This window comes from Rhipicephalus microplus, chromosome X, assembly GCF_043290135.1.
Source record: "Rhipicephalus microplus isolate Deutch F79 chromosome X, USDA_Rmic, whole genome shotgun sequence".
In the NCBI taxonomy this organism is placed as follows: Eukaryota; Metazoa; Arthropoda; class Arachnida; order Ixodida; family Ixodidae; genus Rhipicephalus; species Rhipicephalus microplus.
This window is the reverse complement of record NC_134710.1, coordinates 250853405-250881041: the sequence shown is the minus strand read 5'-3', so window position 1 is coordinate 250881041 and position 27637 is coordinate 250853405. Positions and strand designations below refer to the sequence as shown.

The window sequence follows — 27637 nt, the reverse complement described above, 5'->3', positions numbered from 1 at the left end:
ATTCCAGCATATCAGCGTATTGAGAGGACGGCTCGGTGCAAGTTACACAACTTTTCAGGAAGTCATTGATTGATTGATTGATTGATTGATTGATTGATTGATTGATTGATTGATTGATTGATTGATTGATTGATTGATTGATTAAGTATTGATTGATTGATTGATTGCTTGATTGATTGATTGATTGATTAATTGATTGATTGATTGATTGATTGATATGTGGGGTTTAACGTCCCAAAACCACTATATGATTATGAGAGACGCCGTAGTGGAGGGCTTCGGAAATTTAAACCACCTGGGGTTCTTTAACGTGCACCCAAATCTGAGTACACGGGCCTACAACATTTCCGCCTCCATTTCAGGAAGTCATTACAGGTGCTAAAAAAGTCAGCACTAGGATATGAAGCCTCTGGGAAAGTGTTCACGAATCCCAGCAGCATAGCCCTATATATTATCACGCTGTCTGATGTGGGCAGGTGTTTATGACTATTGAATACGGAATAACGACCAACAGGGCACAGTACAACTACAAATAATAGAGACGACTGCTTACCTGTTGTGGCAAGGCAGCCTGCGACGTCTGTCGATCGAGCAAGCGCAGTCATCACGATGTTTACGAAATTGATACAGGGCACCGGTTCGTTCACTGCGTTAGACACACGAAAGCTGCACGACTCGCAGAGCTAAATCACGGCCAAACGATCGAACTCGCTCGAGCAAGGCACTAGCTTGAGAATCAGGCCAGAGAAAAGAACACCTCGCCGGCCGGCGTAGCAATGGTTCAAAAAGCTCCGCTGCAACATAACGATGCCATCATCGAAAATCCTTAGACCGAAAAATCCCCAGAAAGTATTTTCCTAGGTAAGATTCTGTACGACAGATAGACGCTCGCTAGGTCTGCCCCGCCACTCGCGGAAGAGCTGCTACGCGGCCGTACTATCAGTACGCTATAGCCATACTATGATGGTAGAATAGCCGTACACCACTGTGGTTGTTGCCACCACAGCAAGCCCCTGTGCCGCTGAATACGACGATTGGGCAGTTACATTAATAACAATCATCTCTGAAGACCGCGCATTTCTGGACCACCTGTTAAGGTGACCCTGCTTTGAGAAAGTGCTCATCCAAACGCTGATGCTGATGACCTCAGATGGATGGCGCTCACCCACAGTGGGGATGGACCAAGAACCGGGCGGCAGGATACTTAAGTGAAATTAAAACGAAATTAAAGCCATTCTGAAGATTTAGTTTAGAGATAATATTGCCAATAAACAAACATAGTTGCTTAGCAAGCGGTCAAACCATCTCTTGTTCCTAACAGACATTGCTACGAATTATAAACTAAAGATCTGAAAAGGTTATGGTTCACTAGCACGGTAATCTTTTAGTTGCATTTATGTAGTCAAACACAGTGGAGCATATATCCCTGTGGCAGTAACCAAATGAAGTGCCGCCAAGTGATAAAAGTACTGGTACATTTACTTGTATTCCTAGCTTTTTGTAATGGGGCTACTAAAAATCTTTTTCTCTGACAAGAGTAATACAAACGCTGCTTTTGTTTTGGGTGCACACACAGCATTCCTCTTCATTGTCGCTTGGCGCACGCTCAACAGATGGCATGAAAGTACAAAAACGAGAATAAATAAACCATTACAACCCTCTCCCACCTCTCTCCCATCCCACAAAAAAAAGAAAGCTCTTTCAAGTGCAGTCATCGCATCCATTTCTTTTCTCTGCGGTGCATGAATACATCCACGTGAGTGGTTGGTGGTGGGGTGTAGTATCCTTGAGCATAGGTGGCACCAAGTAGAGCCACATGGCCATACGGTTTTGTAGAAAGACATCTTAGGGACATGGAACAACCTCCTAACAATCCGGACCACGCGTGGGAATATTGTAATAGAACAGAAGGCAGCAGAAAGGGGGGGGGGGGGGGGGGGTTCGGGGTATTCATTCATAAAAGCACAGACTGGCAAAGGGTCAAGCAGGAGTGCAAGGAACATTTATGGCTAAAAGGGAAAGTGGCAGGGCAAATGACACTCCTTGGTTTGGTGTACTTATGGACGGGAGCAAAGGCCAGAGAGGAAAACCAGGCTATGGTGGAGTGTATATCAAAGGACATTGAGGAGTTAGGAGGAGAGTGCGAGATAATTACACTAGGAGATATGAATGCACACATAGAAGATATAGATGGATATACCCACCCAACAGGCAAAATGATCATGGATATGTGTGAAAGGCAAGATTTGATCATTTGCAACAGTACCGAGAAGTGTGAAGGGCAAATAACATGGGAGGTAGGAAAGCTGCAGTCAACAATAGATTACGCACTGATGTCACATATGATGTATGATAAGCTCAGGGGAATGCACATAGATGAAGGTGGCTCATGAAGTCTCGGTAGTGATCAAAAACGTAGCAAGCTAAGTTTTGGAAGAGCAGTGAAAGTGGGAAGGAGACAAGATGAGGAATTACGGGAAAGTTTTTATTCAGAAAGGCAAATAGAAATAGCTACTGAACGAATTACGCGTTCGATGCTCTAACCACTGAGCTATCACAGCGGCCCAAAAATAGCTACTGAACGAATTGAGCAAGTAATTACTGAGGACAACAAAATAGTGTGGACATACACGAATCTAATTAGACTGTTTGATCTGGAGCTTGCTAAGGCACGTGACAAGTCACCCTGGAAAAGAAGACACAAATCCAAGAGTTGGTGAGATCAGGTAGTTAAGAGAGCCATAGCAAAACGTCGGGAATCCTCTAGGGAACACAAACATGCTAAGCAGCAGGGTGAACCGACAGATGATGTTGAAAGAAAAAGGGAAATCTTTCTAAGCTGTAGAAGGGATGCATCCCTTCTGATCAATGAAAAGATTAGAAGAAAGGGAGCTCAATGGCTGGCAGCAGTACATAAAAAAGATAGAAAGGCAGCTGCGAAATTTTGGAACCATCTAAACTCCCTAAGGAAGGAGACGAGCCTAAAGCAGAGATTTATAACTACAGCTCATGGTGTTAGGCTAGAAGGGGACGAAGCTATTGAATATATAAGAACAAGGGTGACAGAAAAATTTCAACAAATACTTCATGCACCACAATATACAAGGATGAATCAAGTGGTGCAATAGCTTCATTTTCACAACAAGAGTAAGAAAGGGCTGAGAAGAGGGTTCTTAGTAGTACATCAACAGGCCCATATGGCATTCCAATTATGCTGATAAAGACATTAGGTCCGAAGTCCAAGCAGGCTTTGAGAGAGGCAGTGAGCAAAATAATAATCGATGGTGAAGTCACCGATGGATGGAAACTTAGCAGGATGAGCATGATCTATAAAGGAAAGGAGGACAAAGTTGACATAAACAACTATCATCCTATAACAGTGACATCAGTGGTCTACAGGCTGGCGATGCAGATTATAAAGGAAAGACTGCAGGCATGGATAGACGATGAGGGGGTGCTGGGGGAACTGCTAAATGGATTTTGGAAACACAGGAAGCTGGAAAACAATCTGTTTTCACTGACACAGTGCATCAAAATAGCAGAAAAGGAACTCAGGCCCCTGTGGCTAGCATTTTTGGATATCAAGGAAGCATACGGTAGCGTGGTTCAAAAGGACTTGTGGGGAATACTGGACACACTAGGTGTGAAGATGGAGTCACTAGTCTTTTAAAGGACATCTATAAAAGTAACAAGGTAGTTATAAAGTGGAAAAAACAGGTATCCAAGCCCACAGAGGTGAAACGGGAGCTTAGGCAGGGGTGTTTTCTGTCACCCTTGGTATGCATGTTGTACCTACAAGGATTAGAGGCCAAATTAGAAGGAAGGGGACTTGGCTTACCCCTCTCTTTTGTCACACAAGGAAAACTCATTGATCAGGCACTACCAGCATTGATGTACGCAGATGATACAAATGGCCGACAAAAGGAAGATTTGCAGAGATTGATAGACATCTGCGGTAATGAGGGAGATATGTTAGATTTCAGATTCAGTAAGGAAAAATCAGCAGTCATGATTTTTAAGAATAATGAAGGTAGTGAGGTTAGAATACAGGAAGTCATGCTAGAGATAACAGATAAATACAAATATCTGGGTGTATGGATAAGCAATGGGGCCGAGTACCTAAGGGAACACGAAATAAACGTGACGACTAAAGGTAACAGGAATGCAGCGTTGATGAAAAACAGGGCACTGCGGAGTTACAATAGGTATGATGTTGTGAGAGGAATATGGAAAGGAGTCATGGTTCCTGGTTTGGCGTTCGGCAATGCGGCCTTGTGCATGAGATCAGAAGATAAGCAAAATTAGAAATTAAGCAACGTTGAATAGGTAGGCTTGCCTTAGGAGCTCACGGGAATACACCAAATCATGGAGTAGATGGTGATATGGGATGGACATCATTTGAGGGCAGGGAAGCTAGCAGCAAGATAAAATTTGAGAAGCGATTGAGAGAAATGGGGGAAGAGCGTTGGGCTAGGAAGGTTTTCAGCTACTTGTACATGAAGAATGTCGATACAAAATGGAGGAAGCAAACCAGAAAGTTGACTGGTAAATATTCAGAAAACAGCAGGGTGCCGAACCAAAAAGAATTATCGGCTAAGAAGAGGGTGAAAGAAGCTGAGACTGATATGTGAAGAATTGACATGATTAAGAAGTCCGCACTAAAGATCTATCAAACTTTTAAGCAGGGAATTGACAAGGAAAGGATCTATGATTATACTCGGGGTAGTTCTCTACTGTTTGAGGCCAGGACGGGAGTATTGCGAACCAAGACATATCGGGCCAAATACGAAGGGGTAGACACGGTATGCAGTGCGTGTGGAGAGGAAGAAGAAACTGCCGAACACTTGATAATGTTCTGTAAAGGGCTTCACCTATAGCTCAGGATGATGGCGCAGAGTTTTTCAAAGCACTGGGGTTTAGGGACAGGGAGGGCAAAATAGACTTTAAGCGGGTAGAATTAACTTGAATGAGGTTATCTGACTGGTGGCTAAAGTCAAGGCACGAGTGAAAATTAAACTATTCACCGCAAAGCACGAGTCCTCAACCTCACTATTTAAAGAAAAAAAAGAAATAAATCTAGTTTGTGGTTCACCAAGTATTACGGCTTGGTGGCGTTAGCCACCTCCCGATCTAAAGGGGACAGCCATATCTAGCCATCCACCCATGGCGCCTGTTGAATATGGCGCGATTTTTAAATACAAAAAAGCACACGCAACAATTTTTGAGCTTGTAAAATGCGAACCACTGCACTGATCTGACCAAAAATTATACCATAACAATAAGAAAACAAAGAAAATGGTGCGAAAATAATTTTAATAATTTAGTTATCGTCTTTAGGCGACAACAAAAAAGAGGGATCGTGGAATATTTTACAGGGCAATGGGTTAGATATACGGACAGAGAAGGGACACAGCGCTGAGCTCTCAACTGAAACTTATTTGGAAAAAGAAAGGACACATATTGGAGACAATGAGTCATCAAAACTGTGCGCATGGACACATGTGTTACAGCTGTGCAACACACTTCATGTCTTGTCTAACAAGAAGTTATATTCTTCATCTTGAATAGTGATAGATAAATGACTTATACATTTGTTATTAGATTTAACGAAAAAAGATTCGGCTATCTCACGTGTGCGCTGATCCACATGTCTATATTTGATGGAAGTTTTCTGCAAGTAGGGCACACATTCGCATGATCTAGAATGCGCTGCCAAATGAGACGTGATTGCAGCACCTGATAGCGTCAGTTCATGTTTTCATAAGCGCACGTTAATGTACCGGCTTGTTTGGCCTACGTATTCGCAGCCGCAAGATAGTGGAAAGCCATAAACTACGGCAGTAGCACAAGGCACGTATTTGTGGACATGATTGGAGACGCATGTTTCCCTATCCCTGGCTGCTGGCACAACGCTCTATGTTCCAAGGCACACACATTACTCACTTTATTGCGTGCTGAAAACAACATGTTTACGCCATAACGAGCACCAATGTTTTTCAAACCCTGCGAGGTTCTGTGTGTGTAAAGAATAACTGCATGCCTCTTTTTCTTGCTAACCTCTGGGGCACTAGAGTCATGGTGATGAAACTTCTTGATCTTTGATATAAGTTTTTTCCGATAAGGAGCAAATCACGTCACTCGGAAAGCCGGAATTTTCAAGGCGGGCAATCTGTGTATCAAAGGCTTGCGACATAAGGTGTTCGCATGACTTCTGAAGAGCGGCAAACCTTATGAAGGTTTTTAAGGAACATGGGATGGGTCTGCATTTCACTTTGGAGCTGCAAAAAAAAAAGCGATGAGCTACAGTTCCTCAATTTAAGACTGGCTTTCGTCAAGGATCACATTTGTTGGCAATACCAACCTAGATCCATTAAGCCGATCCTGAATTTTAATTCTGGCCATTCAAAAACCGTAAAAAGAGGCATTGCGTCAACTGTGCGGGGTGCCGCTCTTCAGAAGTCATGCGAACACCTTATGCCGCAAGCCTTTGATAGACAGATTGCCCACCTTGAAAACTGCGGCTTTCCGAGTGACGTGATTTGCCTCTTATCGGGAAAACTTATATCAAAGATCAAGAAGTTTCATCGCCGTGACTCTAGTGCCCCAGAGGTTAGCAAAAAAAAGAGGCATGCAGTTATTCTATGGCAGCGTCTCCTGCGCCGCGCGGCGCAGCAGCCATCCCCCCACAGAACTGGCTTCTGCGCCGCACGAAAGTGACGTCACTTAAAAAATTATTACCTAAAGCTAATTAAATGCCTAAATTATTCGTGCGTATTGCGTTAAACCTACAAAACTTTTATTAAAAAGTGTTTAACGAGTCAATTAGTTCAGGTTTGTTATTTAAATACAAATTACAAGTATTTTGAATACAGGCGCCACGGGCGCTGCGGCGAAAGGTAAACACTGCGATATAGTAGCCGCCTGCGATGTGTTGATGGTGGAAACTCCGATGAAATTTTTGCCATGGCCTAGGCCACTCCCAAGGAGGACTGGAGTGTCGTCGCTGCTTCATGTGATTGCTGGATGCTTAGTTGAACCTGGTGGTTGGAGCTGGCAGGGCCATCCACCGCGCCGCAGCTTCATCTGAGTGTGTGCGCCATAAAGTTTCTCAGTATGATGTGCGGATTACAGTCGTTGGACGTACTGCATTTTCTAGATTGCAATGCCAAGCGTTGTGTTGTCAAAGGAGAAAGTGTCCTTGCTGCCGAGTTTTGCTTGTCGCGAAGGACAAGGTCGACGATGAAATAAATGCTTTCGCACGGTTCACGTGTGACTGACCGGACGCACATGCATGAAACCCCAGTGCGTCGGCGAACTGTTCATACGATGGATGGAAACAACTTTATTGTAATGTTCTTACGAAGCCTGTGATCTCCGAAGGCCAGAGCTACTGCATTGCCGTCTGTTTTGTCAAGTGCGAACACGTACGGCCGTTCTCATCCGTTGCTACGTGAATGCTCCCGTACTGTCACAGGCCGCGCGTGTTTTTGAGCAACGCAGACAAGTAGTTAGATGGGCTAACGCCGTCGGCACTTGCCCTTGGGCATTGTTTATCAAGTGCTGATCGCCGAGAACATTGCGGTGACACGTCAGTATTTTTAAAGAAAGCGGCCTGTCGGTTACCTCGTCAGGTGATGGTACACTGAGCGACATAAAAAAAGTTGCCCAAGACTACGTTGCGGTGCACCTTTCTGTCATCAAGACTTTGATAAACCGTGGAAATCAACATTCCTGACACCTGTGCTGAAGAAACCAATGCAGCCAGCTGCATTCGAGTTTTTGTGGCTTTTTGCGTCTCGCCGATTAAGAGCCCTAATTCGCAAAACACTTTATCATAATAAATATAGTCAATCCTGCAAGCGTCATCGAAGATCCAATATTAAAGGGCCTGTGGACGGGACCACCACCAGCAGCAAGTTGGGCTGATGAGGAGGCGCAAATGTTAAAACAATACATGCGTGAACAAAAAAAAGAATAGTATCGATAACTGCAATGGGATTTGAACCACCGACCTCACCAGTTCATGTGTTGCTTTAACCAACTACGCCACAGCTGCCTTTTTTTTTATTACCGGTTTCGCACAAGGTACACACATCAATATAAGTCACTGTAAACAGTAACATACAAACAGAAGTGATGACAAAAAAGCCGCGGAACTATTAGTGATTACAGTGCTAAAATTCCTTCAGGTTCACCAGGGGTTCCACCCTGGAGAGCCATTCTGGAACAAAATCTTGTTGTTTGAGTATATCAATGTACTGAGCAATGCTTTCGCGGAACAGCATACGGGCCGGACGCCTGTCAGGGTCACAGTAGTAACCGGCCATTCTTGCCCGCCATAGACAATGGAGGCCAAGCAGCATTATAAGATCGAAAGGCAGTCCCTCCTCTTTTTCTACTGTTAAAAACCTGATACCCAGTGAATGTAAGGGAAGTTCCTTTTTTAGAGTTATCTGTAAAACATCCCAGAAGTATACCCCTTCCCAATAATGCAGAAAAACGTGATCTATTGTCTCCGGCTTTCGGCAGATCAAACAGTGCGAACCCCGTGGCATATAAAATCCCCTATCTTCTAAAAAAGTTTTAACCGGCAGTGTTCCGGAGTGTAATTTAAAGAAAAAGCTTTTTGCACTAGGCTGAATTTGCATTTTCTTAACACGCTTAAGAACACCATTCCCTTCTCCCCCGCTATTTATTAACCTATCCCTTTCCGACCCCGAGTCCAGTAAACTGGACATACAAAAAAAGCGATTACTACAACTAAAAATCGGCCAAAGCGAAACCGAAACCAATTTTCAAGATTTCCCCAGACTATGAGAAATATCTCACTTAAACTAGTTCCTGCCTTGGCCGCATAGGCTTGAGGGGGCAGCACAGAGTAATGGCGTCTTACAGCGGCAGGCTGCCACGTGCAACGCGCTCAAGTAAGTGGTTTTTTAGAAAGAATCATGTTTGTTTATTTGATGTAGCAGAATTTCGTCTTGTTAAATAAACTCAACTCGAAATGATGTTATTTAAAAATCGCCTCAAATAAGGGTAGTTTGTGCACAACGCGACAATATTTTTATGTCCAGTGCACTGAACACTGGGATTCAATGCTTGCGTTTCGTTGAAAAATATCCGTGAACGGAGTATTACGTTTGATTTTTAATACGTGACCCAGAAAATAATAGTTTCTAACTTAAAATCGAAACATTTTTAAAATTTATTGTGTTTTCTTGCAAACTAAGTTTGAACACACTTTGGTTGTTTTGTTTGCAGAAAAAGCGCTGACTGATGACGAAATCCAAGAACTATTGTTTGGAGACGAGTCAAATCTTGATGTGGATTCAGACTCGGGCGACGAAGCGGAAAATTTTCAACCGGAGTCCGCGCTTCATAGCGAAAAAAGCGACGAAAACGAAGATAGTTCCAGTGAAGATGAAAATGTCAAAAACAAGAAGTTTGAGAAAACACTTTTAGAGGAACGTACATGCCAAAAAGCTGCACAGTCCTTGAAAGTGCAAGCATTTTCGGCTCCAACTGACATAGAAAAAGCTACAGCTTCACTAGCCTGTCAGGAGCCTCAGACGCCTGTTACATATTTTAAGGAGTACTTTGAGGACGACTTTTGGGAATTTGTAGCGACAAGAACTAACTTGTACTGAGTCCAGACAAATGGAACCACGCTAGGTATGACAGCTAAGGAGGCCAAAGCTCTCTTCGGCATCCACATCGTAATGGGCAGCCTGAAGTTTCCTCAAGCGCGTATGTATTGGGCAGCAGCGACCCGAGTATCATTGATTGCTGATGCCATGCCGCGAGATCGATTCTTCCGACTCAGAAACGCCTTGCACGTCTGCAACAATGACAGCGACCAAGATGACAACAACCGATGCTGGAAGTTTCTGCCGCTTTTAGATCGTGTGAGGAAAGCCTGCCTGAAAATTTCGAGGTCGCAGCCAGCCTGTGTGAATGAACAAATGGTTCCGTTTACAGGAAGAACACAACTGCGTCAGTACGTTAGGGGCAAGCCAAACCCGACTGGACTGAAGAACTTTGTGCTTGCCGACCGTCTAGGGAGGGTACTGGACTTTGAAATTTACCAGGGTGCCACGACACCAATTCCCTCAGAGCACAAGGACCTCGGAATCAGCGGAGGGATTGTCATGCGGTTTGCTGAAACGATGCCTCCTTGGGAGGACTGCGTGTTGTGTTTTGACAGGTTTTTCACGTCGGTGCCGCTAATTGAGCGTCTTCTGAAGCAATGAATGTTCGGTCACGGTACTGTTATGACGAACCGAATAAGGACAACCTTGAAGTCTGATAAAGAGCTGCTTGCTGATGGGCGCGGATCAAGCCACGAGAAGGTGAGCGCTGACGGCAAAATGGTTGTGGTTAAATGGATGGACACGAGGTCAGTTACGCTGCTGTCCTCGTGTTGTGGAACCGAACCAGTGGACACCACAAAGCGATACGACAAGAAGCAAAAAAAAATATGTTGAAGTAGAAAGGCCAGCGTGCGTCCGTTTCTACAACAATCACAAGGGTGGAGTAGACCTGAACGACTTCCTGATCAGCCTCTACCGCATAAGAATGAAGACTAAAAAATGGTCTGTTAAGGTCATTTTTCACTTCACTGATCTCGCTTTGGTGAACAGTTGGCTCAATTACAAGGAAGACACCAAAGAGGCAGGCTACACAAAGAGCCAAGTGCTGCATCTGCTAGACTTCAGGATGCAGGTAGCAGAAGCTCTTATCAGAGGCTCCAAAGAAAGAAAACGCCGTGGACGGCCATCTGCGGATGCTAGTGGTCATTCTGAACACCACCACAGGGCTGCCGTCCAAATTCCCGGACTGGACGTTCGTTTTGAACAAGAAGGTCATTGGCCGGATCCGCAAGTAATGACCAACTCTCCTAGGTGCCGGCTTTCCGGTTGCAAGGCCAAGTCGCAAGTTCAATGCTCTAAGTGCAAGGTGTTTCTCTGTCTGAAAGCAGGCAAGAACTGTTTTCGCGATTTCTATCACAAGTGAACGCCAGAATTGGCCAAAAGTTTGCATGTTTTCACCAGCAGAAAGACAATGACGCAAGACCTTGCAGCGAATTGCGTGCTTCAAGTACAAATTTTTTTATATGAAGCCGGGCGACAACTATTTTTGTGATTTTAAAGCGAACTGAGATCCCAAGATTCCCCAAAGCCATATTTTTCAATCAGCAATGTTCGTTACATTCAACTTCCTTTGGAATAAATAAGTCCCAGTGTCCAGTACACTGGACGTGGTTCTCATGGGTAATCTGTTGTACGTGGTGCCTTCATAATTTTTTTGCATGCATTCTGACAGCTTCTAAGCCAGAAAACATCCCCACCAATTTTTTGGTTGGCCATAAAAAATTCGGGATTGAAACGGCTATACATAGGAACTGAAAAAATCATGTCGCATATGTCTTTATGTAATTTCTTTCGCCCGACCGAAGAAAGGTATTCATTGGAAAACCGAACTGACAAGAACCGGACACTGTCTGCAACTTCCTTAAAGAAACCTCGCGTAGCTCCCGGCATGCTTGCGGTGCTAACCACAAAGTTAGGCAGAACACGACAAAGGCGTAACTGACATACTGTTTTTAAGAAGGGGTGTTGAACATCTCGAAAGAAAATAAAACGATTAACTAGTTGTCGCACGAACATATGCGACAGGCTTAGTCCCCCCTGTTTTACTCTTCGGAACAGATTTGTCCTACTACATTTTTCCCAAGTAGACCCCCTTATAAACACAGCAAATATCCTATGCAGCTTTTGCACATGCACCCGTGAGCAACACAAAACCTGAATCACATACCATAATTTGCTCATTAAAAATATGTTGCATACAGTGGCTCTGGCGAACATTGAGAGACAGTTGCCATTCCACTGCGCTGTCCTTTCGCGCGTTTCTTTTATTTGTTCAGTCCAGTAATCGTTGGTGTCTTTGTAGTGCTGGAAAGGCACACCTAGATATTTTACTGGAGTATTAAACCAGTGAACGTTAGCATAGGTATCTGGGGTTGATGTCCAGTCACCGCGCCACAACCCCAGACACTTCCCCCAATTAACCCGACTTCCTGTAATTTCTCCAAAAAATTGGAGAATTGGACAACGGCAACTGTCTCTTGTACACTCTCTTTGGTGGTGCAACACACTGCTACATCATCAGCGTATGCCAAAACCTTTACCTCGGCGTCAAGCAGTCTGAAACCACGGATGATCTCGTTTTCTATTATGGCCAAGCATAAGCTCTCTATGTACAATGCAAACAAGAGTGGACTTGCCGGACAGCCCTGGCGTACAGAACGTTCCAGCCTAATGGGAGACCCCGGGATCTTGTTAATAATTAGTCGTGTAGTAGAGTTTTTATACGCCAAAACTATGCCCTCTGTAATCACTGATCCGACATTGACATGTTCAAGTATGGAGAATAACACATCTTGCGGAACACAGTCAAAAGCTTTTTTAAATCAAGCTGGAGGATCGCAACATGAGAATTAAAAGCATCGCAACTCTCAAGGACACATCGCATTGTGTGTGTGTTCATCAATATTGAGCACCCCTTGATGCCACACGTTTGGTGCTCCCCAACTATTCCAGTGATTACGGACTGCAATCTACCTGCCAATACTTTCATGAGTATTTTGTAGTCAGTGTTGGTTAGCGAAATGGGCCTATATGAGGAAACTAGTTTTAATTTTGCTTTGTCATCCGTCTTAGGTATTCGAATAGTGTGCGTCTCGGCAAATGAAGGTGGTAACTCTTTGATTGCGTAGGCTTTCTTGAACACAGCTTGTAACACTGGTGAAACTTCCGTTTCAAAAGCTTTATACCACATCGCACCGAGACCGTCAGGCCCCGGTGACTTCCCAGCGGCGAGACTATCTATTGCATATTCAATTTCAGAAACGGTTATAGGCCTCTCTAACGTTTCTTTCGTTTCGAGGGATAATTGCGGCATCCGGCTCAAGAAAGTGTCCTTGAACTTCGTAACATCTACTAATGCGGCTGCGAAGAGACCCTTGTAATACCGAAAGAAAGCTTCAGCGATAGTGCTGTTAGTATTTAGCAGAATTTCATTTTCCTCTATTTCGTCGATGTGATTACGACGCGCTCGTGATTTCTCGGTTCCAAGTGCGCGCTTGGTGGGAGTCTCCCCCATAGCCCACGCCTCTGCTCTCGCTCGAATGAGGGCTCCTATGTAGCGTTCCTGCTCTACTAGCTCAATTTGTCGTTTCACCGTTCGAATATCTTCTTTATATGCACCGGGCTCCTTGCTTTCTAATGCTATCAATTTCTTAAGCGTTGTTCTGAGTTCATTTTCTTTCATTCTTTCTTGATATTTTAGAGTACTAGATCTCGATATGGCTTTCATTTTAACGCTTTGCTTCAAAAGCTCCCATTCCTCGCCAACATTACAGGCTCCGATCACTTTAATGTTCTTAATTCCTTCAATCACAAAATTATTAAAAATGTCATGCCGAAGTAGTTTAGCGTTAAACTTCCATAAATCCCAACTAAATTTGTTTTCTTTTTGTTTAAGTCCCACGTTGCATTGTACAAGACAATGGTCAGAGAAAGAGACAGGTAAGACTGTGTAACTATTGCTTTTATCTAGCGTCTCCCCTGCCATGTATATCCTATCAAGACGTGCGTGACTGGTTCCCTGAAAATGCGTAAATCGAACTTCGCGACCTGCTTCGAGGCACTCCGCAACATCATCCAGGTCGGATTCATTCAGCAAGTCATAGAGCACTTCAACACTTCTGTCTCGCACATGGCGGTTATTAATTCTATCTTTCGCGCTCAATACACAATTGAAATCCCCCAATAAAACAAGCTGTTTTGGTGTCCGTAAATATTGCTTAATTAACGAAAAGAAAGTTTCTCGGTCTGCCTCCACGTTCGGCGCATAGACACAAATGACGCGCCATTCAATTTCGCTAGTACTAAAATCACAAGTCACTGTTCTACCAGAGTCACAAGAAAAGTGACTTTCAACAATCAATCCCGGAATCTTTTTAACAAAAAGAACACAACCAGCCGAAGTTCTATTTGCGTGACTAACTATGTCATAACATTTAGACATAAACCGCAGCATCATGCTCCGGGTCTCCTCCTCACCTTCCACTTTTGTCTCCTGCACGGCTAACACGTCCATATCTTGGTCAATTAACAGGCGATACACTTGAGCCTGCTTTTTCCTGGAGGCCAAACCTCGGACATTTAAGGTTGCAAAGCTCAATGCCCAGTGACTAGCCATCGTTACTCGCAAAAAAAAGGAGGGGGTAGGCCCGGAGCATGGTGCTTACCTTGTACGTCTAGCTCCCTGCTAGACGTCTCCGGGGCCATCCGGTGGTCCGGCATCAGTTAGCTGCTGGTCCCTTGGAGTGCCAACCGGTCGGTCCACAGGTAGATTGGACCTCGCTCTGAGGCCCGAGCGCCGCCCCGGTGTCGCCTTCGCTGGTGGTCCCTCAACTTTGCCCTCGTGAGCAGTGCCCGCAGATTGCTCCAGCGAACGCTTGACCGCCGAGCTCGTGTTGATCCCGCGGGTCGTTCCGTGCGCTGGCATGTCGCGTCCTCTCGCCGCTTGCGTCGACATGTCCACCAATTGGCTTTGTGCGTCTTCACTGGAATTCTCTTGGCTGGTGTCCGCCTCAGCTGTTTTTTTTTCTCCTCGGGTTCCGACGCTGTATCGTAATCTTCAGGCGAAACCGGCCCGCGTTCAACCAGAGAACTAGCCGCGTCTCCTGCCTCCTTAGCCGCGTCTTCTGCCTCAGCGGCGTCCATTGTCTGCTCTTCGATCTCATCGCACGTTGCAGTGCTAGTAACTGCTGCATACGACCGGACGCACTGAGCGTCTCGATGTCCAAATCGCCGACAAATTGAACACCGTGGCACCCTGCAGTCGCGCCGTACATGACCAGTCCCTTTGCACCGCAAGCTTTGCATAGGCCTGCCCAGCGCCACAACTAGGGCCAATTCCCCTGCAACGCGCACTTGGTGCGGAAGGTCCTCCACCGTAACTCCACTCTTTAACTTGAGTAGCACGGTTCTCGTCGTCGACGCTTTGTCGCTGACGCCGTCGACTCTCCAGCGCTCTCGATTCACTTCGACAACATTGCCGAAGGCCGCGAACACCGTCCGCACATCCTCATCGGCAACTCCGTAAAGCAGCTAATGAAGACACAGTTTTATCTGCCGGTCCTGGGGATCAACGATGAGACACCGGTGTCCCTTCACCTGAAGTTCCTTGAAGGCCAGCAGTTTCTTCGTCGCGTCTTCTCCGTTCAGTGTAACCGCCCAGACGTGATTAATCTGGTACGCTCCGAGTGCTATGATGTCCGTTAGCACTCCCGTGGGGCCCAACGCGTCTCTGAAGTCTTCAACCCTGTAGGGTCTTGCTCGAACGTCTCCGTGCAAAAACACAGTATTTAAGGCAACGCGTCCTGTTGGCAGATGAGGCATAATCACTTGGTATTCTTCAGTTGACCTGTTACCGCGGCCCTCAAGGGCTGCTGAAGCCGCTCCGACGGAGCCCTGCATCATGCGTCCGTTCACTACCGTGGCCGAAAGCAGAATCTACGCCACAGCTGCCGATCGGTTTGAGGTGACAAACAAGCCTGTTTTGTATTGTTGTCACGTGAAACCTATATAACATTTTTGTTCACTTTTTCGTTTGGACGTAACTTTAACGGCTTTTATTGTTATGTCTAGACGTACCACTAGACACTCCCGACTATTCAAACAAAGCGCCTAACCAGAAAATGCAACACGTCACTTCCGTGCGGCGCAGCAGCCGTTTCTGTGTGGGGATGGCTCGTGCGCCGCAGCAGTCTCTGCCTTATTCATACACACACAGAACCGTGCAGGGTTTGAAAAACATTGGTGCTCGTTATGGCGTAAACGTGTTGTTTTCAGCAAGCAATAAAGTGAGTAATGTGTGTGCCTTGAAAGATAGAGCGTTTTGCCAGCAGCCAGGGATAGGGAAAACATGCGTCTCCAATCATGTCCACAAATTTGTGCCTTGTGCTACTGCCGTAGTTTATGGCTTTCCACTATCTTGCGGCTGCGAATACGTAGGCCAAACAAGCCGGTGCATTAACGTGCGCTTACGAGAGCATGAACTGACGCTATCAGGTGCTGCAATCACATCTCATTTGGCAGCGCATTCTAGATCATGTGAATGTGTGCCCTACTTGCAGAAAACTTTCATCAAATATATACATGAGGATCAGCGCACACGTGAGATAGCCGAAGCTTTTTTCGTTAAATCTAATAACAAGTGTATAAGTCACTTATCTATCACTCTTCCAGATGAAGAGTATAACTTCTTGTTAGACAAGACCTCAAGTGTGTTGTACAGCTGTAACACATGTGCCCATGCACACAGTTTTGATGACTCATTGTCTCCAATCTATGTCCTTTCTTTTTCCAAATAAATTTTGGTTGAGAGTTCAGCGCCGTGTCCCTTCTCTGTCCGTATATCTAACCCGTTGCGCTGTAAAATATTCCACGATTAACATCCACCGAATCGCCCAACTCGCGATTCCGCTAAAAGAGAGCGAGACTACAAAAGTAAAATTTTTCTGGATATTTACCTGGGTTTTGTAAAAAAAATTGACCAAATTTGGACGAGCTAGAACTTCAAAAGGTACACGTATTCTCTATGGGCGCTGGCACTGGTGAGCCCTTTTAATGACCTCACACTGACCAACCTCTGACGTCCACATAGGCCCAAGACCATAGGCCGACCTTGTAGGTGGCGAATGGTGCATAGCTGGAATAAATAACTTCGTGCAAACAATTTGTTATAGTCGACGTACCCTGAACGCTAAACAAGAAATGTTTTCTGACCGAGAAATAATGTACGCAGAGAAGAAAAAAATTACCGCCATTTACACAAAGTTAATTATGTTGGGGCGTGTACACGCGCTACCGCACTGCCGCACCGCACGTATGCAGGCCAAGCTTGCTCGGAGAAGATCAGCTAACGCACGATTTCTCTGTACACATCTACTAGCGAGACGACGTCCTTTTCGCTTGCCATGACGAACCCACGTCTACGTGAGGAGAGGACAACTAACAAAAAATTTTAAAAATATGACGTCACGGCTGGAAGCAACGTCGCGTATTTGCTCTACATGGTGCGAAATTGATATATTTTTAAGTGCAGACCGCTTGTGTGCCTTTATTATTCCGTGATTTTATTGCGCCCTGATTGTGTCTTGATATTTGCATGCACGAGAGAAAAAAAACAAAAATAACAAAGTTGAGAAAGCAAAGTTGTTTGATTAGCCAAATGATGTAAGAAACTTCGCAGAGGCAATTGTGGGACAAGTGTTCACGAGTACAATAGCATAATATTTCGAAAACTCACGTTGCCCAATCGTTGAAAACCACTGCAGCGAGACAGCAGTTTTGCAAATATAGCTTTGGCAGCCGTAGAGTACAGTACAGCCAAGTACAGCTGAATACGTACCCCCCCCCCCCTCAAGGCCGTTCACCATGTTACCAGACTGCCTGCATGTGCTCGCTGTTTCCAAAACCAAACAAAAAAATGGGCACTGAGCCACACACCCAAAAACAAAGCTTTATGAAAGTAATCTACCATTCTTTTGTAACAAATAAAATCAAATTATTGAAAATAAACATTGTTTTTTTTGTTTTCGTTATTTGTCTTTTTTTTATCTAGTCGCACTTCAATCGTCGTTGTTGATGTCTGTCTCAATAGGTTCAAGACCACTTTTCGTTCCGACTTTCGCGACCTATTTAGATTGACCTTGGCGCATGTGCCGAAAGTGTTCTAGTGAACATTCTTCAAGTCACCGGAAAGCCGATATGATGATGACGATTTGTGGATGCATGCCTCGCCGTGGTGGTCTAGTGGCTAAGGTACTCGGCTACTGACCCGCAGGTCGCGGGTTCAAATCCCGGCTGCGGCGGCTGCATTTCCGATGGAGGCGGAAATGTTGTAGGCCCGTGTGCTCAGATTTGGGTGCACGTTAAAGAACCCCAGGTGGTCGAAATTTCCGGAGCCCTCCACTACGGCGTCTCTCATAACCATATGGTGGTTTTGGGACGTTAAACCCCAGAAATCAATCAATCATTTGCGGAGGCGTTAAGCGACGGCGTGCCACCTAGTGAACATTGCTGAAATCGCCGGAGCCCTTGAGGGGTGGCTTGCCATGTAATGATCATCGTTAGAATCACGGGAGAGCTGACAGATGGATGAATGGATATGGCGGTACCCTTTAGATCGGGCGGTGGCTCGCGCCACTAAGCCGTAATACTTAATGAATCAAGACCTAGATTTATTTTTCCCTTAAAAAGTGTGGTTGAGGATTTGTACTTTGAAGTGAAGGGTTTAATTTTCACTCGTGCCTTGACTTTCGCCACCAATCAGATAACCTCCTTCTAGTTAATTCTACCCGCTTAAAGTCTATTTTGCCCTCCCTGTCCCTAAACCCCAGTGCTTTGAAAAACTCTGCGCCATCATCCTGAACTATAGGGTGAAGCCCTTTACAGAACATTATCAAGTGTTCGGCAGTTTCTTTTTCCTCTCCACACGCACTTCATACCGTGTCTGCCCCTTCGTATTTGGCCCGATATGTCTTGGTTCGCAATACTCCCGTCCTGGCTTCAAACAGTAGAGAACTACCCCGAGTATTATCATAGATCCTTTCCTTGGCAATTTCCTGCTTAAAAGTTCGATAGATCTCTAGTGCAGACTTCTTAATCATACCAATTCTCCACATATCGGTCTCGGCTTCCTTCACGCCTTGAGCGGCGGCGCGCTATCTCACGCCTTGTCCAGCCGCCACCGCTGGACAAGGCGTGAGCGTAACATGCTTAACAAACAAGCTCCTCAAAACTTAGTGCCCACAGGTACAATGCAATGTTGGCCTAGCTGTAGCTGGCCCATATTAAATAACCAACGTGGTTGATAGCAAAGCATGGAGCTACAAATGACCTCGTTTGGTCGTGCACGGCATTGGGTGCCTAAATTTCTTTGTCATTTGCCGACCGCTGCCTGAACGTCTTCGGCCAACTAGTTATCAGCGAAATTAGTTGGGGCTCCACTTTGTGCCACCATTGGTCAGTTGACGATAGCGGTTGCCGAGACGTGAACGCCTGTTTACCAACCATCGGTCCATTTCACTTAAGTCGGGCCTGGGTTATTCGGGAAGAGGGATAATAATTCCAGTACTTTGGTGCGTGTGTCAATTGTATTACTTTAACTCCCTCTTTTAAATATTTGAATCACGCAAAAAGTAAAAAAACTATAAAAATATATACACGTCTTAGTATAATATGCGATGCTGATAAACGTTTGCCACTAGACGCTTTTGTAGGAAACGTTAAGAAAACATTTTGCGCGAGATGTTTTCCTCAAACTTTACGAAGCGAAAATTAGTTTCAGTGGATGCATGTCCTTGGTAGTGCATTTTGACTTGTTTAATGACGTGCGCAATAGCGAAAAAAAAAGGTTGCTCTTATTGCGCTAAACTGACGTATTTAACAGATATTTATTGTATTATCGTCCACCATCATTCGATCGCCAAAGCTCATTCGTTGTTTGTTGACATGAGTTGGGATTAGTTGACACAAAAAAGAAGAAAACAAAAGCGACGCTGAAGACGTGCGTCAATGACTTTTTTAGCAAGTCATCCGACGACATTAAATGCAAAAGCGTAGCCTTTAGAATTTATCCCAAAAATATTCATGAGCACAGCGAAATATTGCAAGTTGAGACTGAGAAGACGTTTTTAATGCGTCACGTACAGTATAGCACGTGCCGTAAATGATACATAAGTGGATTCGAAAATAGAATTTTGTACCGGCATTGTGAACAATCATTAGAAGCGTTGCCTTAGAGATCTATTAATAAAACTACCTTCGAGTAAATCTCACTCGTAAATCAAATTGTCTTCTATTGAAATTTGTGGTATTAGACACACACTTATTTTGCATTTTCAATCAATTCACAGTGGCTTATTCTTTGTTTGTTTTCTTCTTTTCTCTGTTTGTTGCGAACACCGCTTGGGCTCCTTCCTGTCGTGCTTACTCTGACGTGGCCTGACCTCGTTTCGTTCATAGTTTCGCGTTCGCTGAATCCGATTACATCGACACATATTTTGCTCCCGTCGACCGGGTCCTTGTTCCTTGCTGAAACTCCAGGGCATCAACGTGGTTTTCTAGATACTCAACAAAAGTAAGTGTATATTTTCACGCCGTGCCCAAGGTTTTTCTATGAGAAGATAACGGAATCGCGCTCAGAAAAACATTCAACGCTGCTCTTGAACGCCATTTACGCTAAATTGCCGCGTAATGGAGAGTTTTAGAATAGGGAGTTTTAGAACACCGTTTGCAAGCGCTGCGGGCGCCATATGAGTTTCAGAACAGCGTTTTCCCCTACTGGAACAGTCTAGTTTTAGAATAGCGTTTGCCCTTACTAGAGGACAATCTAGGGACATCAGCTGCCCCGCAAACTCAAATGCACGGAAACTATACATAGCATCGACATCAGCACTTCGTGGGCCTCACAGGCCGCAATCGCCGCACGCGATTTCGAATTTTCTACGGGCGGGCCGCGAACGGCGGCTCGCGTACGACGCATGCGCAGTGATAACCACACCGCTAGGGCTCGCAGTGCGCTATTCTATAACTCCATAACAGCGTAATGGAAGCGAAAGCCACCTCTCAGGACATGTAACCAAATAAATGTTCAGAGATGATATATATAACCATCCGTGTTGCCAGGATTGTCACAGTGAAAGCACGTGTTCCCACGGACAGCTTACTGAAGAAGCTTTACCGAGAGGTTTGCTGAAGAATATGCACGATGAACGCTTGCCGGTCTGACGCCCGCCTACTTGCAGCATTGTGACACCGACAAGTGTCACGATGCAGCAGGTGAATGTTGGAGTAAGTGCAGCATAAGCGTTCCGTCAAAGACTGTTGAGTATGGCGCGGGAGCAGCAAAACTTTTCTCGCGAACAAAACGTAACGCAGACCGCAGTGTTTCTTTCCTTTCTCCATGTTGAGAAGCGTTGCCTTAGAGATCTGTTATTTCAACTACCTTCAGGTGTTTAAATCAAAACAATATAAATCAGAATGTCTCCTATTTAATCTTCTACGTGGTATTACACAGACATTCTTATTTATTTTTTTACTAGATTCACAGTGATTTTTTTCATTTGTTTTATTGTTTTCGCTGTTTGTTGCGTACACCGCTTGGATAGGCTCCCTACTCGCGCGCTTAGTTTCGTATGTAGTGTAGCGTTCGCTGAATGCGACATAAGCGCTATTTCGTAGAAATATTTTTCTTTTTCTGCCGGCCCTTGTTCTTTGCCGAAACTCAAGAACATCATTATGGTTTTCTAGATACTCAACAAAAGTAAGTATGTTTGGCTCGCCGTGCCAAAAGCTTTTCTGTTTATAGAAAGATAACAGAATCGCCTAAAAAAAAACATCGCGTCTTTGTCATTGCTCTTCAGCGGTATTTGCGCTAAATCGGCGCGTGTTAAGCCCAAACCCCATAAGCGCGAAAATGCACGCGACAGCGACGAGCGACGCTATGAGCGGCGAAACAGGGCGTTCGCGCGACGTGTCGCGTGCTCGTTTTCGCGCGATCGCTCGTTGGAAACCGTCGCTAGAGGTGTGCGCCGACTGGTCGGCGCGCCGCCGCCAATAGTTTTCGCCGCGCCGCCGCCGCTGACGCGAACTGATCGGCGCGCCGCCGCCGCCGCCGCCGCCGACGTTTTTCATCGGCGCAATCGGCGCGCCATTTATGCGCCAGTACTGACTTTTCACAGATTTGTCTTCTTTTTCATCGTGATTTATAGCTTCGTTTCACATTTTATGTAGCCAGTAAAAACCAGGCTTCTTAGTTATCTTCATCCAGCTTCAGAGACCGAGAGTACCACTATGAACAGCGGAACGAGTTCGGCGGCCGCTGCATGAAATGACATATTGAACAAATTGACAAAACATAAATGTAACAGTTACAGTAAAGCATAGACACTGCCATCTTACGCTTAGAAGCAATTTATCTGTTTTTTTGTGTCGTAATTAGCTATGATTATGGTGATACGACGTTGAATATAATGGCCCAGCGTTTTGATGCGTGCGAGTTCGCCATAGCACAATTCGAATATTCATACGGATGGAAAACGGCATCATTATCAGTCCAAGATGGCCGCCTATAATTGTGCCCGAAACAGGGCGTACATAAAGAAGAAATTAAGTGGTAGCAGTGCAGCACGAATGCAGCGCGTTAGATGAAGGGAGGAGGAGGAATAAATGAGGAAGGACATGGAGGTTAGGCGTTAGATGAAGAACTACACAAAACCCCGAAGGATGAAATCAAAAGGGAGAAGTTTAATGAAGATTAAAAGCGTCGAGGCATAATACATGCTCGAACCTACTCAGGGTATATCAGCACCTGTCCGCGGTGTTAAAGTTGATAATTTTCGAGGATGACCACTTATACGCAGCGTCTGAACATGCTGCAGAAAATATTCACCATCTGTTTTATTTTTTAACTTGTCTGTTTGTACCGGCCTTTTAAGACATCGGATACCCGCGATGAAGATGCCAAGGCAGTAAGATGGCAAGAGAGAGAAAGGAAGGCTGGGGGATTAACCATATCTTGGCATCCGGTTTGCTGCCTAGCACCGAGGGTTGAGAAATAGGGGCAAGAAAGGGCGTGTAGAGAGACAGAAAATAAAACGCATGTGCACTCAGGAGTAAGATGGCAAACTTAACAGAGTATTTATTACATTCTGTACAGACAGGGCGAGAGGTCTCTTGCGAATGAGCTGGGTGGCTCACTATAAACTGTACGTTTTGACTTAATCAGGGAATGGGTCCAGAATGCGCTGTTGAATCACGAGACACACACACCATTTCTGACGGTGCCGCTCACACTCGCTCAAGTCAAGGTCTTTGATTGGGGCGTGGCCCCCACACTGCACCTGTGACACCAAGAAACCATTGTAGTCGTCTCGTCCAACGTCTTATGGTGTCGGAATGCCACCTCACTTCCCGGCTAAGATGGACAGTACACGGCGGACAGCAGGCTGGCAGCCCTTCGGTGACTTGTTTGATGAACAAAGAACGCGGCCCTCCCCCGTCGGCCCAGGCGCCGCGCGTAACAACGGCTATCCAGTGGTGAGAAGAGGCGTAATAAGCTTGTCTGAGACAACCAGTTTTGAAAAGAACAAAACAAAATTTAAAAAACTTGCCAGTAGACAATTTACAAAAGACGGCTAGATTCATCAAAAATGCAGAGACCGACATTTGAGCGACATGTCATATATGACATAGTTCAGCAAACTGGTTTTCATCACGTAACTTGAACGGACCTACTGGCACTGGGAAAGGTTAAGAATAATTGTCGCTGACAGATGTACTTCTGTTGCGAAGGTAATGCTCAGAGTCAACCAAATAAAACTTAACATTATATTCAAGTCTTGATAAAAAAATAAGTCAAGTTAGAAAGCTCCTCAGGTGGCCAAATAATAAATTACTTCACCATACTTTATGAAGAAGTAATTTGCAAATAAATAATGCAACCGCTGTTTCAACGACATTCAATGACGTGACCGCAATCAACGGTGTGTCGTCGCCATAAAACGGGAAAGTTATATGTGGACACGATCGGGCGAATGCGGCGGAGAACGAATATGTCACGTAATAAAAGCGATGTGATGTTGCACATTTTCGTCTTTACAACTCCGTGCCCTTTTGCTTGCTCGTGATGTGTTCGAAGGAGCTAGCCAAGTCTTAGGTAGAAGTCAAGCAGAGTAGCCGGGGCTGATAAGAGCAACGTTTATGTTCACTATTTACACACTAAAGGTAGCATCATGGAAGCTTGATGAGAGCTTCTGAGAGCTGGTTCAGAGCGTCTCGGTGCTCGCATTTTAAGCCGTGGTCTTCCTAAAATTCTCTGCAGGAGAAAACAATAGACAGTTTGCAATAATCTGCAAGGCAGCTTTCCGTAAGGTTAGTTTTCCAACCATAAACTCTCGTTCACAGACGGCTTTTCTCGCTCATTTTGTTTTTGCCATTCACCTTTTTGAGATCTTGTGCTCGCGTGCCTTTGCTGGAATTCGGAGAGGTGATATTTGTTGTACTCGCGTGCTCGCGTGCACTCGCTGGAATTCGAAAAGGTAAAGGCACAATGAGGGAGAAAAGCAGTCTGTGAACGAGAGTTTTTGGTTAAAAAATAAACCTTTAGGAAAGCCGCCTTGCATATCACTGTAAACGGACAGACTGCATGTCCATTCAGTCAAGGGCAGTCCAAAGAAATTGCCGTCTTCATCTCCGTCCCCCAAATGGTGGGGGTAGTGGTTAGAAGAAGGCGCCTAATTTCTGCAGCCCAGCAGGGAGCACGGCGCAGCGAATAAAGATAAAAAAAAACGAGAAGGAGAAAGAGAAAGTCAAACACTGCCTTCTTTTCTACCCAGGAAATAGAAAGGATGCACGTTCAGTTCGTCACACGGCGAGAGAGAAACACAACGTAGGTCATAATGCAATAATACGCACAACACAGCACAGTGCAATAACGTTGCATCGCACGTGCAGAATAGGGCCTGCAGCGCTAGGCAGGCTAGGGCCTGAAGGAGTGGAAGACTTGAAAGCACCACAGAGTGTGGGAAACATACCTGACGATGAATCCCAACCTCTCGGCTAATTATTCAGCGCGTCTCGTGGCACGTCGAACAAATCAAGCTGCCTCGATTTCCGGCAGCTCTTCCTAGGCCGTCAGTCAGCCAGGCGTGTCCAAAGAGTTTTTGACGAGGGGAGCCAACAGCCCTAAAGAATTCGAAGTATGACTTTCGTGTTGTCGCCTCTTTTGGCGCACCTCGAGAGCGTAGACCCGGAACAAATCAGGGTAGGTGAGGTGACTTTCCGCGAACCTTACCTGCTTTCCAAACCAGTTACTGCATGCAAGCTTCCCCTGAATGGATGAATGTGTGGTTGAAGAAAAAGAAAAAGACACTATCTTTCCTTGCTAGACCACGGCTCAGTCCCTTGAAGGGAAAAGGGAGAGAGGAGAAAATAGTTTAGAAGTAGGTAGGAGGAGAAGGTTTGGAAGAACGTGACAGTCATGGCTGCTAGAGCAGAAAGAGAATAGGGGCCGTCGGCAGGGCACTCCGAGTCTTACAACTTGGAAATGTGGAGTTGCAACCATGTACGCAGATACCTATGGTCATTCCCACGAGAGAAAAAAAAATCTGGATCACCTTTCTTGAGCTAGAATACAGAAAACTAGCTAAACGAGAAAACTAAAATAGGTAAAGAAATAACCGATAATCTAACCACCAATTGTCACCACAGCTGCGGAAGGAAAGAAGCAAAAACGTAATCCGCGACCTCGGCACCAGCGGCTACACAGAGGCATTTCTTCGTAGAACACTGTGTATAAGAAAAGACACGGGAAACACGACACCAATGGCGCGGCAACGACGCCACGTGTCGACCAAACTTGAGCTCACGGAACAGGGAACGAAGCACAATGGCAGAACACTGCGAGACCACTCGCAACATATTTGCGTCATGAATACCAGTCCCGACGGCACGGTGTACAGCTGGTTGGGTTGTATTGTAGTCTTTCTGAATTCCTTGAAGTGCACAAAGAGCGCGAAAGGTTGGGTACAAGGAACATGAACATAGAAAACGACTTTGCCTTCAAGCCTTTTGCAGTGTGTACTGGACGAACGTAGCGACGGGTGACGAACGACAGGAATTCAGTTCTTATGCGCTTCAGAAATGACTATGAATGGAAAAGTTTTTGAATGGGAATGAAAAAAAAATCATCAAAAACGTGGGTGTTGCTATGTCCGTGCAACAGAACTGCAAGCCTGTTGGAAAGAGATGGCAGCAATATCTCATAAAGAGACTGGAGAATTAAAAGCCTCTCTGATTGCCGAGAAGTAACGGAATTCTTCAATCACGTTACAGCTTGAATAAATTGATTTCCACGAGTGATGAAGGATCACGTATGGCATGAACGGTGCGTTTCTGCCTCCTTCCTTCTTGAAATATGGCCGCGAAAATTTTCATGGTAACCTAAATTACGCAGCCACTGTTTAATTGGTAGCAAATGACATGACAAAACCCATGATCTGTGTCATCGCTACATTTTAACAAAACTTGAAATCCTGCCAGATGGCGCATTGCTATCGGGAAATTTCGAGCGCTAACTAATGCCTCCACGCGACGTTCACAAGCACCCGTCCTGTCTCTCTCATTCTTGTTAGCGCCTTGTTTGGCGCTCACAACTTTCCAGATCGCCACATTTATTCAAAAAGAAATTGAAGTGGCATCTCAGGGCACAAGCAGTTCAACGAAATAGAGAGAGAGAGAACGGGCGCTCGATTGCTCGCGAATCGTGCTGCTTTCTCGTCTTTGAAGCCACATTAATAATGAATCCGGAGCTTAGCTCTTATTCTCCATTGATTAGGTACATAATCATAGATCAAGCTCAGTGTGGATTCCGATGTCATGTATTAAAGGTGACCTGGAGTGGCACATGTGTCACAACATGCTGCAAAACCCAATTCCATGCCTTCGTACCGTCATGCTCGTTTAATACGAACGTTTGTAGATTGGACTACAGAAACAACATGAAAAGGCCGAGAAATATTTAATTCTTCCGTTCGTTAGTAATGTACTTCGTTATGCGTTTTTCTGTTCTCTGGGAGCATATCACGAGAGTTGTGTAGCATGAATGAACATAAATTGCTGTTTCTATTTCACCACAGTCGTTGAACGGTGTACTCTATAAACGCATCATCTACAATAAACTTCGTGCCAGCACAATGCATAAAATGCTCAATTACATCGCCCAAAAAAAACGCGGATTTCACCGAAAGAAACTCGTAAACCTCATTAGATATTCAAACGTCAAATTTAGAAATAGCACTGGCATGAACGAGATTAACTCCATGGCTAAATTTCACTGCAAAAAGCGCTTGAATAACTGCACCTTGCAGGTATGCAATATACATTGCATGAGGTTTTAGAAGTGTGGTGACATTATTAGTTAAGGTTACATTGTTTTAGCGTTGAATTAGCTTTTTAGGCACGTTTACAGTGCTTTTAGAGTTAATATTTCACCTCATCGGTAATTTAGTGACGTCATTTCATTTCCACATATTTAAAGGAGAGTTATGAATAGTTGATATCCAAGCATTTTTTTAAAGATATGTGAATGGTGTTTATCAAAGGACCAACCCTAGAACGAGTGCCGGGGAGGAGGGGGGGGGGGGGGAGATATGAACAGTTTATAATTTGAAAAATAAAATTTTCGGCTTTACAAGCCAGAACGCCAATACGACACCAAGGCACGCCATAGTGGGAGGTTTTAAATATTCGAAACCATAGGTCGGCAAAATAAATAGAGCCTATACATAGACTCTCTCAGTAAATAGGCTTTTATCTTAGGACTCAATATAGGGCCCAGCCTATAGCTGAAATTTCAGTGACATATAGGCCACCAAAAATATTTTTCTCTCGAAAGAATTTTCGCGATAGACTGATTTCAATGGAGTAAATCAGCCCGACTTTTTTTTTCGAATACACCTGAGATAGTCGATAAAACGTTTAGGACGTTTGGCGGGGAA

At 45.0% G+C, this 27637-nt stretch overlaps 1 protein-coding gene across 1 annotated transcript in view; it reads right to left on the bottom strand.

Annotated features, from left to right (window-relative positions):
- Nucleotides 1–15179: 15179 nt before the first annotated feature.
- LOC119177907 (uncharacterized) overlaps nt 15180–27637 on the bottom strand; it is a 56649-nt gene continuing 44191 nt past the window's right edge. Inside the window, exon 2 of the mRNA XM_075876567.1 lies at nt 15180–15542. Coding sequence (XP_075732682.1) covers nt 15180–15542 — 363 coding nt within the window. The remainder of the gene's footprint in view (nt 15543–27637) is intronic.